This window comes from Natrix helvetica (genome assembly GCF_964273705.1).
Source record: "Natrix helvetica genome assembly, chromosome: 2".
NCBI lineage: Eukaryota > Metazoa > Chordata > Lepidosauria > Squamata > Natricidae > Natrix > Natrix helvetica.
In genome coordinates, this window is record NC_138552.1 from 297,360,491 (window position 1) to 297,377,523 (window position 17,033).

Consider the following 17,033-nt stretch of genomic DNA (forward strand, 5'->3'; position numbering starts at 1 on the left):
ACAAATTGAAGATAAACAGCAAGAAAAAAATCACAAAGTACCGGGACTTGCAAATTGAGGTTGAGCAACTGTGGAAAAAGAAATCATGTGTTGTCCCGATTGTAATCGGAGCCCTTGGAGCAATACCTAAAGGGCTACCTCGCTATTTGGAAAGTCTAAATTTACCTGACTTGAACATTCTGACTCTAAAAAAAAAAACACCCTACTTGGAACAGCTTATAAAAGTACCACTGGGACCATCAGGTTGAGAAGGGTTTAGAGAATGAGAAAGGCAAGATCTTGTGGGACTTCAGAATCCAAACTGACAGGCACTTGGCCCACAACACACCTGATATAACAATAGTTGAAAAGAAAAAAGTTTGGTTCATTGACATTGCAATACCTGGTGATTCACAAATTGAAGATAAATAGCAAGAAAAAAATCACAAAATACCGGGACTTGCAAATTGAGGTTGAGCGACTGTAGAAAAACCCAATTCTTTGGTGGTTATGAAGGCTGCTGCATACATCAGCTGGTTTGTTTCAGTTAATGTAGTGGTTTGAATGGTTTGCACAGCTTCATTGACCTTTTTAAGTACATTTCTCAATTCTTTCCGGTTCTCTTGGTTCAGCTTTGGCAAACTTGTCTTTCAGCATCTTCCATTTGATGCTTTATTTTCTCAGCTAGTTGAGCACTATCTGTTGGTGCTTGTTCTTCAGTGCTTCCTTGTTCTTTATCTTCATCCATTTCAGCAGCCTCTTCCTCTCTTTCTCCCTCAGTTTGCTCTTGAGTCTGCAAATCATTCTTGATGTTACTCTTCTTTGTTGGTATACTCAGACCATTAGTTGCTTTCTCTTCGATTCCTGTTAATTTTGCTATAGTGAAAAATTTGTGGCTCAGAATTACACGTCATTGGTCCATTAGCCTTTGTTCACTGATATCACAGTCCATGTGGTTCACCTTCCAAATTTGATACATTCGTTTTTGAAATCCACGTTTTTCTGGCTCAGACTGATAGTAAGCTTCCATAATAGAGATGTTTTCTCCCCTGGTCCAGATTTTTTGCTTTTTTGCTTTTTCTTCCAGTAGCTTGTCAGCTCCATGGCCTGGTTGCCTAGCAGAGGGAGCTGAGCCCAGTAGCTCATTTCGCGCAGAATGCCCAGGAGCCATAGCATCCAATGGAACCCTTGTTAATCCGGGCGACGGTTCAGCCGGCATAAATTTCATTTTTCTCATATTCTTCATGTTTGAATGGGTTGTGAAGCAAATTTTGTCTGGCCCTTCACCTAAGACCTGTCTGATATGGTTGCACCTGTTCAGCGTAGCCCTTAGGATCACTAGAGCGCACAAGCCCCTCCACCACGACAAGGAGGGGTTGTTGTTATTGTTATTATTATTATTCCAGGTCATAAATGGATTATGGACATAAGTCGAGGACTGCTTCTAAAAGATGGGGTGGAGGCGGGGGTGTCTGCGCAACCCTTCCTGTGCTGGAATGGACTGTTCCCATACCCTTCGCCGCCCCTTTTTCGCCCCCAGGGTTCCGCCCCAGCCATTCACCTCTACCATTTCGGCTCCGCTGTTTGGCCCCCAAATGTTTGCACCGACCAATGGGGCGCAGGCTCTTCAATCACGGGCCATTTGGCGAACTACTGTGAAATACTGTTCATCCCAGGCTTTTGGGCTCAGGGGACAGTTCACTGCCAGCCATGTGCCCTGGCTTCTGAACGCAGACCCCTCCCAATTGCCCCGGGGTCTCCCCTTGCCTGCTTACTGGTTCCCTCTTTGTCTCTCTTAGTGACCGCTTGTCCAGACCCCGGAGACGTGGAACACAGCCGTCGCGTGGTCTCCGCCAACAAGTTCCCGGTGGGCTCGGCCATCCAATTCCTCTGCAACAAAGGATACCTTCTGGTCGGCACTGGGGAGCTCGTCTGTCACGACCGGCCGGCCGGCGGTCCCAAGTGGAGTGACCGGCTGCCCAAATGCATCCGTAAGTTGAGTCTGGGGGGGGGGTCTTCCGCCCAAGAGGAAGGCGAGAGGTTCGCTTGGGCGATGAACAGAGATCAAAGAAATCCCCTATTTAAATAAAAAACCTCTGTTTCCTGTATTTGCTGCTGGGATGTCTCACATAGTCACTCTGACAAATTCAAACTCCTCTCTGGCCCAGTTCTGATTTTGCCCGTTGATTTTTTAGATTTTTTTACTCGGCCAAGGGAGAAACCCTTCGGCCTTTTAAAAAAAACCAGGGTTTCTCAACCTTGCAACTTTTAAGATGGCTGGACTTCAACTCCCAGAATTCCTTTGCTGGCTGAGGAATTCTGGGAGTTGAAGTCCACACATTGTAAAGTTGTTAAGGTGAAAAATACCGATAGTGCTCGCCTATACGACATTTAATGACCGTTCAAAGTTACAACAGCACAGAAAAAAGGGTCATGATCGGTTTTCACACTTATGACCCTTCCTGCATCCCCGTGGTCCATGATCAAAATTGAGACACTTGGCAACTGACTCACATTGATGACGATCACAGTTTCTTTGGGGTCACTTGATCCCTTTTGCGACCTTCCGACGAGCAAAGTCCAAGGGTCATTTCACAACTGCATTGATTCACTCAACAAACTATGTCAAGAGAGGTCATAAAATGGGGCAAAACAATTTAATATATATCTCAGTTAGCAACGTAAATGTTTGGCTCAATTGTGGTCATAAATCGAGGATAGCTTGTGCTGATATAGAAAATGACCCTTGGATTTAACTTAAATCAGTATACAGGTAGTCCTCCAACTTATGACCGTAATTGAGCCCAACATTTCCATCGCTAAGCAAGACAGTTGGTAAATGAGTTTCATCCTGTTTTACGACTTTCCTTGCCACGGTTGTTAAGCGAATCACTGCAGTTGTTAAGTTAGTAACACTGTTGTTAAGTGAATCTGACTTCCCCCATGGACTTTGCTCGTCAGAAGGTCGCAAAAGGGGATCATGTGAACCCCGGACACTGCAACAGTCATAAATACGAGTCAGCTGCCAAGTGTCTGAATTTTGATCACATGACCAATGGGGATGCTGGAATGGTCATAAGTGTGAAAAACAGTCATAAGTCTCTTTTTTCCTGTGCCGTTGTAACTTTGACTGGTCGCTATATGAACGGTTGTAAGTCGAGGGCTTCCTCTTTTTATCTACAAAGAATATATACATACACATACTTTAGTCAGACCTCAAACAAACAGCAATCAGCAGTTACAGCACGGAAGTATAGATAATAGATAGATAGATAGATAGATAGATAGATAGATAGATAGATAGATAGATAGATAGATGATAGATAGATAGATAGATAGATAGATGATAGATAGATAGATGATAGATAGATAGATAGATAGATAGATAGATAGATAGATAGATAGATAGATAGATAGATAGATGATAGGTAGGTAGGTAGGTAGGTAGGTAGATAGATAGATAGATAGATAGATAGATAGATAGATGATAGATAGATAGATAGATAGATAGATAGATGATAGATAGATAGATAGATAGATGATAGATAGATGATAGATAGATGATAGATGATAGATAGATAGATAGATAGATAGATAGATAGATAGATAGATAGATGATAGATAGATAGATAGATAGATAGAAAGATAGAAAGATAGATAGATAGATAGATGATAGATAGATAGATAGATAGATAGATAGATGATAGATAGATAGATGATAGATAGATAGATAGATAGATAGATAGATAGATAGATAGATAGATGATAGATAGATAGATAGATAGATAGATGATAGATAGATAGATAGATAGATGATAGATAGATAGATAGAAAGATAGAAAGATAGATAGATAGATAGATGATAGATAGATAGATAGATAGATAGATGATAGATAGATAGATGATAGATAGATAGATAGATAGATAGATAGATAGATAGATAGATAGATAGATGATAGATAGATAGATAGATAGATGATAGATAGATAGATAGATAGATGATAGATAGATAGATAGAAAGATAGAAAGATAGATAGATAGATAGATGATAGATAGATAGATAGATAGATAGATGATAGATAGATAGATAGATAGATAGATAGATAGATAGATGATAGATAGATAGATAGATAGATAGATAGATAGATAGATAGATAGATAGTAGATAGATAGATGATAGATAGATAGATGATAGATAGATAGATAGATAGATAGATAGATGATAGATAGATAGATGATAGATAGATAGATAGATAGATAGATAGATAGATAGATAGATAGATAGATAGATAGATAGATAGATAGATAGTAGATAGATAGATGATAGATAGATAGATGATAGATAGATAGATAGATAGATAGATAGATGATAGATAGATAGATGATAGATAGATAGATAGATAGATAGATAGATGATAGATAGATAGATAGATAGATAGATGATAGATAGATAGATAGATGATAGATAGATAGATAGATAGATAGATAGATAGATAGATGATAGATAGATAGATGATAGATAGATAGATAGATGATAGATAGATAGATAGATAGATAGATAGATAGATGATAGATAGATAGATAGATGATAGATAGATAGATAGATAGATAGATAGATAGATGATAGATAGATAGATAGATAGATGATAGATAGATGATAGATAGATAGATAGATGATAGATAGATAGATAGATGATAGATAGATAGATAGATGATAGATAGATAGATAGATAGATAGATAGATAGATAGATAGATAGATAGATAGATAGATAGATGATAGATAGATAGATAGATAGATAGATGATAGATAGATAGATAGATGATAGATAGATAGATAGATAGATAGATAGATAGATAGATAGATAGATAGATGATAGATAGATAGATAGATAGATAGATGATAGATAGATAGATAGATAGATAGATAGATAGATAGATGATAGATAGATAGATGATAGATAGATAGATAGATGATAGATAGATAGATAGATAGATAGATAGATAGATAGATAGATAGATGATAGATAGATAGATAGATAGATGATAGATAGATAGATAGATAGATAGATGATAGATAGATAGATAGATGATAGATAGATAGATAGATAGATAGATAGATAGATAGATGATAGATAGATAGATAGATAGATAGATAGATAGATAGATAGATAGATAGATAGATAGATAGATAGATGATAGATAGATAGATAGATGATAGATAGATAGATAGATAGATAGATAGATAGATAGATGATAGATAGATAGATGATAGATAGATAGATAGATAGATAGATAGATGATAGATAGATAGATAGATAGATAGATAGATAGATAGATAGATAGATGATAGATAGATAGATAGATAGATAGATGATAGATAGATAGATAGATAGATGATAGATAGATAGATAGATAGATAGATAGATAGATAGATAGATGATAGATAGATAGATAGATAGATAGATAGATAGATAGATGATAGATAGATGATAGATAGATAGATAGATAGATAGATAGATAGATAGATAGATGATAGATAGATAGATAGATAGATAGATAGATAGATGATAGATAGATAGATAGATGATAGATAGATAGATAGATAGATAGATAGATAGATAGATAGATGATAGATAGATAGATGATAGATAGATAGATAGATAGATAGATAGATGATAGATAGATAGATAGATAGATAGATAGATAGATAGATGATAGATAGATAGATAGATAGATAGATAGATAGATAGATAGATAGATAGATAGATAGATAGATAGATAGATGATAGATAGATAGATAGATAGATAGATGATAGATAGATAGATAGATAGATAGATAGATAGATAGATAGATGATAGATAGATAGATAGATGATAGATAGATAGATAGAAAGATAGAAAGATAGATAGATAGATAGATGATAGATAGATAGATAGATAGATAGATAGATAGATAGATAGATGATAGATAGATAGATGATAGATAGATAGATAGATAGATAGATAGATAGATAGATAGATAGATGATAGATAGATAGATAGATAGATAGATAGATAGATGATAGATAGATAGATAGATAGATAGATGATAGATAGATAGATAGAAAGATAGAAAGATAGATAGATAGATAGATGATAGATAGATAGATAGATAGATGATAGATAGATAGATAGATAGATAGATAGATAGATAGATAGATAGATAGATGATAGATAGATAGATAGATAGATAGATAGATAGATAGATAGTAGATAGATAGATGATAGATAGATAGATGATAGATAGATAGATAGATAGATAGATAGATGATAGATAGATAGATGATAGATAGATAGATAGATAGATAGATGATAGATAGATAGATAGATAGATAGATAGATAGATAGATAGATAGATAGTAGATAGATAGATGATAGATAGATAGATGATAGATAGATAGATAGATAGATAGATAGATAGATAGATAGATAGATGATAGATAGATAGATGATAGATAGATAGATAGATAGATAGATAGATAGATAGATGATAGATAGATAGATAGATAGATAGATGATAGATAGATAGATAGATGATAGATAGATAGATAGATAGATAGATGATAGATAGATAGATGATAGATAGATAGATAGATGATAGATAGATAGATAGATAGATAGATAGATGATAGATAGATAGATAGATGATAGATAGATAGATAGATAGATAGATAGATAGATAGATAGATAGATAGATAGATGATAGATAGATAGATAGATAGATGATAGATAGATGATAGATAGATAGATAGATGATAGATAGATAGATAGATGATAGATAGATAGATAGATGATAGATAGATAGATAGATAGATAGATAGATGATAGATAGATAGATAGATGATAGATAGATAGATAGATAGATAGATGATAGATAGATAGATAGATGATAGATAGATAGATAGATAGATAGATAGATGATAGATAGATAGATAGATGATAGATAGATAGATAGATAGATAGATAGATAGATAGATGATAGATAGATAGATGATAGATAGATAGATAGATGATAGATAGATAGATAGATAGATAGATAGATAGATAGATAGATAGATAGATGATAGATAGATAGATAGATAGATAGATAGATAGATAGATAGATAGATAGATAGATGATAGATAGATAGATAGATGATAGATAGATAGATAGATAGATAGATAGATAGATAGATAGATAGATGATAGATAGATAGATAGATAGATGATAGATAGATAGATAGATAGATAGATAGATGATAGATAGATAGATAGATGATAGATAGATAGATAGATAGATAGATAGATAGATAGATAGATAGATAGATGATAGATAGATAGATGATAGATAGATAGATAGATAGATGATAGATAGATAGATAGATAGATAGATAGATAGATAGATAGATAGATAGATGATAGATAGATAGATAGATAGATAGATAGATAGATGATAGATAGATAGATAGATAGATGATAGATAGATAGATAGATAGATAGATAGATGATAGATAGATAGATAGATAGATAGATAGATAGATAGATAGATAGATGATAGATAGATGATAGATAGATAGATAGATAGATGATAGATAGATAGATAGATAGATAGATAGATAGATAGATAGATGATAGATAGATGATAGATAGATAGATAGATAGATAGATGATAGATAGATAGATAGATAGATAGATAGATAGATAGATAGATAGATAGATAGATAGATAGATAGATAGATGATAGATAGATAGATAAAGAGACGAGCCTCTTCTTATTACAGGTTCTTAAAGTGATATCAGCCCCCAAACCTTGCTGACTCATTCCTAGCATTATATCATCATAGCAGTTGGTCAGCTCTTAAATCAGGGGTCTCCAACCTTGGCATCTTTAAGCCTGGCGGACTTCAACTCCCAGAATTCCCCAGCCAGCTTTGCCGGTCAGCTCTTAAATCATTACCCTGCCGTTCTCTTCTTCCAGCCGAGGTGTATGAACCCTGCACCAATCCAGGTGGACCTGAACACAGCACTCAGCACCCTGAAAAGCGGCTCTACCAAACCGGGACTACCCTGCGCTTCACCTGTGCTACTGGCTACCTGCCGCTGGGCAACACCGTCCTCCGATGCCTGCCTGGGCACCCCTCGCACTGGAGTGGCCCTCCCCCGCTTTGCAAAGCCGGTCAGTCTCCGCGGGGCTGGGGGGTCACAGGGATGAGGGTCAGCTGTCCGGAATCCTCTGCATGGAGTGGGTAGATCCCACATACTCCAGGTAGTGCTCAACATACGACAGTTCGTTTACGACGCTTGCAATATCCCGAGGGGACACGTGATCTGCTTTTGCAACCTTCTGATTCACAAAGTCAATGAGGAAGCCAGATTCACTTAACAACCGGGTGACTCACTTAAAAACGGCAAGGATTCGCTTAACCATCCTGGCCAGAAATAGGGTAAAAAACGGAGCAAAACTCACTTAACAAATGTTTCACTTAGCAACATCAATGTTGGGCTCACTTGTGGTCGTAATTAGAGGACTACCGGTGTTTATTTCTTTAATATATTTAATTGCATTTGTTTAATTGTAGTTGTTTAATTGCAGTTGTTTAATCATAGTTGTTAAATATATATAACACTTCACAACTGCAGTGTTTTTCTTAAGAACCACGGGAGAAAAGGTCATAAAATCAGGTGCGACTCACTTAACAACTGCTTTGTTTTGTGTGCATCCAACTGCTTAGCAACAGAAACTCTACTCCTGATTCTGGTCATATGTTGAGGACTCCCCATATTCAGGCGGTCCTTGACTTACAACAGTTCATTTAGTGACTGTTCAAAGTTACAACGGCCCCCCCAAAACGCCTTAGGACTGTTTTTTACATTTACGACCGTTGCATCCTCCGTATTCAGCATTCAGAGGCTTGGCAACTGGCATGTACTCATGACGGTTGCAGCGTCCCAGGGTCACGTGATCCCCCTTTTGCGACCTTCTGACAAGCAAAATCAATATGGATGCCAGATTCACTTAACGACTGTGTGACCAAGTTAACATCTGCAGTGATTCACTTAACAATTGTGGCAAGCAAGGTCGTAAAATGGGGCAAAATTCACTTAACAAATGTCTCACTTAGCAACATAAATGTTGTGCTCCATTGTTGTCGTAAGTCGGCCACCTGTAGAAAAAGGCGGAGGGCTCTAAAATGATTTGAAATCACTCAGTCAACCGTCCAGCAGGCGGGAGCGGAGCAGGGCCACCTGGTTCCCACCACAGTGTTACTCAATCTCGGCAACGTTAAGGTGGGTGGACTTCAACTCCCATAATTCAGAGCTGGCTGGGGAATGCTGGGAGTTGAAGTTCACCCGTCTTAGAGCTGCCGAGGTTGAAAAACTGGCCCAGGGAATGGAAAGAGGGAATTTCTCAGCTGGGAAAATCGCTCTGGGGATTGGCAGTTTGCGATGTCCCCTCCATAATGCCATTCTCTGCTTCCTTTCCAGGCTCTAGCGATGAGTTTTATGCCAACCCGAAACTGGACGGTAAGACGGGGAGGATCCCAAAAACTTCCTTTGCCCAGGCTGCTGCCTTCCTCTGCTCCGAGGGGGGGGCGGGGCGTGCAGGACGGCCGAAGTGCAATCGGACTCTGCTGATGTTTGTGTTATCCCACTGCTTGCGACTACCTTGCATTTTCTGACTTCCCTACAAGTCAGCCCCTCTAGGGCAGGGGTCAACAACCTTTCGGGTCTCAGGGACCACTAAGTTCATCCTTTAAAATCCCGTGAACTACCAATATGATTTTTTAAAAAAGATAAATGGTATTCAGTGTAATATAAAAAAAAGCAAATACGTTTTCGGTTGACCACAAAAAAACTTCTCATGGGCCACCAGGGGTCCACGGACCATTGGTTGGTGACCACGGACCTAGGGCAGGGGTGTCAAACTCAAGGCCTGCGCCAGACGTCGGTTCCTATCGGTTCGGACCAAGTAGGTAGTAACTCGGCCGGCCACGCCACTGAACCGGTTCTATCGCCCGTGGCGCCATCTTGATTTTAGGTCCTGTGCATGTACAGAACAATCTTCATATACAGAAATGTGTTTCCCCCCCCCCTTTTGTAACGTTGTGTGCATGCACAGACCTTTTTAGGTGCCAATGCGCACCTAACCAGCAGTAATGCCGGGAGCAACCCACCCCTGGCCTGCGGGCCAAATCTGGAAACAGCAAAGGACTGGCCGGCAGTGCCTCTGCTAGCAAAAATGGAGCTCGGGGTGGGGGGGGCATGCAAATTCCCCTCCCCCAAAGTCCATTTTAGCTGGCAGAGAGCAATCAAACCAAACTAAAAACAAAACAGAAGGAGAAAATTTTGCATTTGAGCGTGTAAGAAGGGATAGGGAAGGAGAAAAGGAAAGGCAGAGAGAGAAGACAAATTTTAAAAAGGGGAAAAGGGGAAGAGAACAAGGAAGAAGAAAGGAGAATGAAGGGGGAAGGAAAAGAAAAGGAAGGAAGGAAGATTATAATGGGAGTGAGTGAGGGTCTCAGGAAAACCTTAGCACTTGGCCATCACAGGTGCCCCTGACATGAGTCCTGGGTCATGCCCATCCCAGCCACGCCCCATCCCCTCCCCCCCCAGCCCTCCAAGGTGAAACACAACCCTGATGTGACCCTCAATGAAATCGAGTTTGGTACCCCTGCTGTAGGGAGCTGAGCTTTGGGGTCCTGCTGTCCCCCCTCTCCACTGCCCTGCAGGTGCCCCCCCCCCCAAAAAATGAGCCTGCCGTTTCTTCCTGCAGCTGTGGCCAAGGTGATGCCAGCCAGGGACCCCTTGCAAGGCTCCAGCGTGGCTTTTGCGGTCTTCCTACCGGTGGCTGTGGTTGGGCTCCTTCTGGGCACCGTCTACCTGTGCATTTCCAGGTGAGCTGCCATGGTTGGGTGGGGAAACAGTCTGGAGGCGGGTGGGGGGGTCACAGCCTACCACTACCACCCCCGTTGGTGTCTTGACCCCATTCTCCTTCCCTCCTCTGCCCAGGCATCAGGGGAAGACATCCCTGCCAGGACCCTTGTCAACATCACAATCCTATGACCAGATGGCAGATGGCTCGGCTTTTGACAATCCCACCTATGAGACTGGAGTAAGTGGGGGTCCCTTCCTTCCCAGCGGTGAGGGCTCATTGAGTGGGGCATGGGGGGGGGGAGAAAGAGAGAGAGAGAGAGGGGGAGAGGAGGGGAGAGAGATGGCATAAGGTCTCCTGCTTGAGCACAGTCATCGGGAGACAATGAGTTCTAGTCCCACCTTAGTCATGAAAGCTAGCTGGGTGACTTTGGGCCAATCCCCAGGAGACTGGGAGTTCTAGTCCCACCTTAGTCATGAAAGCTAGCTGGGTGACTTTGGGCCAATCACCCAGAGACTGGGAGTTCTAGTCCCACCTTAGTCATGAAAGCTAGCTGGGTGACTTTGGGCCAATCCCCAGGAGACTGGGAGTTCTAGTCCCACCTTAGTCATGAAAGCTAGCTGGGTGACATTGGGCCAATCCCCAGGAGACTGGGAGTTCTAGTCCCACCTTAGTCATGAAAGCTAGCTGGGTGACTTTGGGCCAATCCCCAGGAGACTGGGAGTTCTAGTCCCACCTTAGTCATGAAAGCTAGCTGGGTGACATTGGGCCAATCACCAGGAGACTGGGAGTTCTAGTCCCACCTTAGTCATGAAAGCTAGCTGGGTGACTTTGGGCCAATCACCCGGAGACTGGGAGTTCTAGTCCCACCTTAGTCATGAAAGCTAGCTGGGTGACTTTGGGCCAATCCCCAGGAGACTGGGAGTTCTAGTCCCACCTTAGTCATGAAAGCTAGCTGGGTGACATTGGGCCAATCCCCAGGAGACTGGGAGTTCTAGTCCCACCTTAGTCATGAAAGCTAGCTGGGTGACTTTGGGCCAATCCCCAGGAGACTGGGAGTTCTAGTCCCACCTTAGTCATGAAAGCTAGCTGGGTGACATTGGGCCAATCACCAGGAGACTGGGAGTTCTAGTCCCACCTTAGTCATGAAAGCTAGCTGGGTGACTTTGGGCCAATCACCCAGAGACTGGGAGTTCTAGTCCCACCTTAGTCATGAAAGCTAGCTGGGTGACTTTGGGCCAATCACCAGGAGACTGGGAGTTCTAGTCCCACCTTAGTCATGAAAGCTAGCTGGGTGACATTGGGCCAATCACCAGGAGACTGGGAGTTCTAGTCCCACCTTAGTCATGAAAGCTAGCTGGGTGACTTTGGGCCAATCACCAGGAGACTGGGAGTTCTAGTCCCACCTTAGTCATGAAAGCTAGCTGGGTGACATTGGGCCAATCACCAGGAGACTGGGAGTTCTAGTCCCACCTTAGTCATGAAAGCTAGCTGGGTGACTTTGGGCCAATCACCAGGAGACTGGGAGTTCTAGTCCCACCTTAGTCATGAAAGCTAGCTGGGTGACTTTGGGCCAATCCCCAGGAGACTGGGAGTTCTAGTCCCACCTTAGTCATGAAAGCTAGCTGGGTGACATTGGGCCAATCACCAGGAGACTGGGAGTTCTAGTCCCACCTTAGTCATGAAAGCTAGCTGGGTGACTTTGGGCCAATCCCCAGGAGACTGGGAGTTCTAGTCCCACCTTAGTCATGAAAGCTAGCTGGGTGACATTGGGCCAATCACCAGGAGACTGGGAGTTCTAGTCCCACCTTAGTCATGAAAGCTAGCTGGGTGACTTTGGGCCAATCCCCAGGAGACTGGGAGTTCTAGTCCCACCTTAGTCATGAAAGCTAGCTGGGTGACATTGGGCCAATCCCCAGGAGACTGGGAGTTCTAGTCCCACCTTAGTCATGAAAGCTAGCTGGGTGACTTTGGGCCAATCACCAGGAGACTGGGAGTTCTAGTCCCACCTTAGTCATGAAAGCTAGCTGGGTGACATTGGGCCAATCACCAGGAGACTGGGAGTTCTAGTCCCACCTTAGTCATGAAAGCTAGCTGGGTGACTTTGGGCCAATCACCCGGAGACTGGGAGTTCTAGTCCCACCTTAGTCATGAAAGCTAGCTGGGTGACTTTGGGCCAATCACCAGGAGACTGGGAGTTCTAGTCCCACCTTAGTCATGAAAGCTAGCTGGGTGACATTGGGCCAATCACCAGGAGACTGGGAGTTCTAGTCCCACCTTAGTCATGAAAGCTAGCTGGGTGACTTTGGGCCAATCACCAGGAGACTGGGAGTTCTAGTCCCACCTTAGTCATGAAAGCTAGCTGGGTGACATTGGGCCAATCACCAGGAGACTGGGAGTTCTAGTCCCACCTTAGTCATGAAAGCTAGCTGGGTGACTTTGGGCCAATCACCAGGAGACTGGGAGTTCTAGTCCCACCTTAGTCATGAAAGCTAGCTGGGTGACTTTGGGCCAATCCCCAGGAGACTGGGAGTTCTAGTCCCACCTTAGTCATGAAAGCTAGCTGGGTGACATTGGGCCAATCACCAGGAGACTGGGAGTTCTAGTCCCACCTTAGTCATGAAAGCTAGCTGGGTGACTTTGGGCCAATCCCCAGGAGACTGGGAGTTCTAGTCCCACCTTAGTCATGAAAGCTAGCTGGGTGACATTGGGCCAATCACCAGGAGACTGGGAGTTCTAGTCCCACCTTAGTCATGAAAGCTAGCTGGGTGACTTTGGGCCAATCCCCAGGAGACTGGGAGTTCTAGTCCCACCTTAGTCATGAAAGCTAGCTGGGTGACATTGGGCCAATCCCCAGGAGACTGGGAGTTCTAGTCCCACCTTAGTCATGAAAGCTAGCTGGGTGACTTTGGGCCAATCCCCAGGAGACTGGGAGTTCTAGTCCCACCTTAGTCATGAAAGCTAGCTGGGTGACATTGGGCCAATCACCAGGAGACTGGGAGTTCTAGTCCCACCTTAGTCATGAAAGCTAGCTGGGTGACTTTGGGCCAATCACCAGGAGACTGGGAGTTCTAGTCCCACCTTAGTCATGAAAGCCAGCTGGGTGACTTTGGGCCAATCACCAGGAGACTGGGAGTTCTAGTCCCACCTTAGTCATGAAAGCCAGCTGGGTGACTTTGGGCCAATCCCCAGGAGACTGGGAGTTCTAGTCCCACCTTAGTCATGAAAGCTAGCTGGGTGACATTGGGCCAATCCCCAGGAGACTGGGAGTTCTAGTCCCACCTTAGTCATGAAAGCCAGCTGGGTGACTTTGGGCCAATCACCAGGAGACTGGGAGTTCTAGTCCCACCTTAGTCATGAAAGCCAGCTGGGTGACTTTGGGCCAATCCCCAGGAGACTGGGAGTTCTAGTCCCACCTTAGTCATGAAAGCTAGCTGGGTGACTTTGGGCCAATCCCCAGGAGACTGGGAGTTCTAGTCCCACCTTAGTCATGAAAGCTAGCTGGGTGACTTTGGGCCAATCCCCAGGAGACTGGGAGTTCTAGTCCCACCTTAGTCATGAAAGCTAGCTGGGTGACTTTGGGCCAATCCCCAGGAGACTGGGAGTTCTAGTCCCACCTTAGTCATGAAAGCTAGCTGGGTGACTTTGGGCCAATCCCCAGGAGACCCTCCACTCCGCTTTGGGGGAAGGGGCTGCCTTGTATGACTTGTATGACTTTTGGGGTCTGAGCAGCCGATCTCCAAAGGCCCAACCCTCTGCAGACTTTTCTCTCTGCAGGAGATGCCGGCGGCAGCGTATGAAGTCTCCATCTAGGGCAGAAGCCGCCCCTCAAGGGGGCAGCCGGAGGGGCAGGCCCCACCCCAACCCCTGGATCACGGAGCCCCCCTCCACTCCTCCCCGCCCTGAGAAAGGACCTGTAAATACCTCCAGCCAGACTCTCCCAGGAAAACCATCACACCTGGAGGGGAGGGGGCTGCTGGCGGATGAGGACCCCACCAGGACCCCACGGCAGCTGCAAAGGTCAGCCCCCACCCTCCCAGCCCTTCCTCAGCAGGGAGGGTCTCCTGTCCTGCTGACCCACCTGGGATGCTCCTCCCATCTTCCCTCCAGACCTTTCTTAGAATGCTCCTCACCAAACTCCCGAGATGCCTCCTGACAATCTTCAGCAACCATCGTGGGACCCCCAACTTTTTTAGCCCGGGACGAGACCCCCGAACAGCCTGCCCCACCAAAGGCTCCCAAGAGCGAGACATTCTCCACCCCCTCCGCAAACTGGACGCTTCCTCTTCAGAGTAAATCTCTATGGGGACGATTCTCCATTCCTTCACGTCATGGTGGTCCCAGGGGGGCTTTCCCCCCCCCCCAAAAAAAAGGCAGCTGGATGTTCTGGGTTCTGCTTTTCTCCTTGAAAACTTTTCACTTCCCATCCGAGAGGCTTCTCCGCTTCTGCTCGTCTTCGGATGTTCTGTGAGGAGAGATTCTGCCTTCCGTCGGCCGAAAGCCACCTCTGAGTTTAGGAGGGCAGAATCGGTGAGAAGGGCAGAAATTGTTTTCAGAACAGCCGGCAGGCGATGGCCGCTTCTCAGGCTTCGGAGTCAACTGGGTCTCCGGGGAGAGATGCCAGTTTCAGCTGAGCCCTGATGGTGTTATCTAGTAGGGTGATGAAACGTCAGCAAGGAAACCACCAAGCTCAGAGAGCACTATAGACCCCGTACTCATCTCCTCCTCCCTTCTGGCACTGATGATGTTACCTAGTAGGGTAATGAAATGTCTGCAACAACCAAGCTCAGAGAGCATCGAAGAGCCCCACAGTCTCTTCATCTGCCTCCTCCTGCTTCTGCTTCTCCTCCCTTCTAGCACTGATGGTGTTACCTAGTGTGGTAATTAAACATCTGCAAGAAACCCATCTAGCTCAGGGAGCACCAAGGATTCCACAATCATCTTTCTCCTCCTCCTCCTCCTCTTCTTCCTCCTTCTCTTCTTCCTTCTCCTCATCCTCTTCTTCTTCCTCCTTCTCTTCTTCCTTCTCCTCATCCTCTTCTTCTTCCTCCTCCATCCTCCTACTTCTCCTCCTCTTCTTCTTCCTCTTCCTCCTTCCTCCTCCTACTTCTCCTCCTCCTCTTCTTCCTCTTCCTCCTCCTACTTCTCCTCCTCCTCCTCCCTTCTAGCACTGATGATGTTACCTTGTAGGATAATGAAATATCTGCAACAGCCAAGCTCAGAGAGCATCAAAGAGCCGCAATCTCTTCCTCCTCCTCCTTTTTTAACACTGGTGGTGTTACCTATTGTGGTAATGAAACATCTACAAGAAATGCACCAAAGTCAGGACCCCACAGTCTCTTCTCCTCCTCTACACAAATCTAGCACTGATGATGTTACCTAGCTGGGTTATGAAATGTCTGCAAAAAACCCCACCCAGCTCAGAGAGCACCAAGGACCCCGTAGTTCAGGCTTGGGTCCCAAAGATTCTCCTTTATTGGTACTGATCCAAGCAGCTAAGCAGGTTCAAACCTGCTCCAGGCATGGAAAGGGGACCACGGGGAAATTCCAACTTGGGCTCGGTTAATAAATAGATAGGGAAACCCCCGGCTGGGGGCTGCACTGAGAAATTGAGAAAAATTCCCCAAAGGCGGCAGAGGCAAACAGAGAAACTGGATGGGCTTGAAGTCAGCAAGATGTCTCCACCGACAGCCCCCTCCCCATTGCGATGGCCCCCTCCCCATTCCTGTCTAGGCAAGGAAGGCTACGAACCATCTCAAGAGGCCTTTAGCCGTCCAACACACACAAAAAGGAGAAATTTCTTATATCAACGTCCAGGAAGGAGATGGGGGTTGGACTAGATGACCTCCGAGGTCCCTCCCTTCCATGAAGCTGAGGATCTTTTCAGTTTGAGCAAACTTGGATGGGGCCCGGGGCTGGGGGGGGGGGAACCCAGTGGAGGAAGAAAAAGGGGGGTGGGTGTGCCATCTCACATGGGTGGGCCTCTGACTCTTGCTTCTGAATTTTGGTGGGTTTTTGCTTTTGGAGTTTTGGTATGCCAACGGAGAAGGTTCATTTCAAACGGGGGAAACTTGTGCTGCCAATTTGGGGGATGCTGGGATCGGGTGGGGAGGGTGTTTCCTTGGGGGGGCACAACCAAGGGTCTCGGCGGCCCCACAGGAC

The 17,033-nt window shown here is 44.1% G+C and overlaps 1 protein-coding gene across 1 annotated transcript in view; it reads left to right on the forward strand.

Annotated features, from left to right (window-relative positions):
• The window catches only part of SEZ6 (seizure related 6 homolog), a gene marked incomplete at its 5' end in the record, with an annotated part of 80,267 nt that extends 63,509 nt beyond the window's left edge, over positions 1 to 16,758 (forward strand). The window contains 7 exons of the mRNA XM_081943954.1: positions 1,779 to 1,970; positions 7,977 to 8,174; positions 9,485 to 9,523; positions 10,773 to 10,893; positions 11,009 to 11,111; positions 14,649 to 16,192; positions 16,291 to 16,758. Of these exons, the coding sequence (XP_081800080.1) occupies positions 1,779 to 1,970; positions 7,977 to 8,174; positions 9,485 to 9,523; positions 10,773 to 10,893; positions 11,009 to 11,111; positions 14,649 to 14,684 (689 nt within the window). The 3' untranslated portion in view covers positions 14,685 to 16,192; positions 16,291 to 16,758. The remainder of the gene's footprint in view (positions 1 to 1,778; positions 1,971 to 7,976; positions 8,175 to 9,484; positions 9,524 to 10,772; positions 10,894 to 11,008; positions 11,112 to 14,648; positions 16,193 to 16,290) is intronic.
• Positions 16,759 to 17,033: the final 275 nt, after the last annotated feature.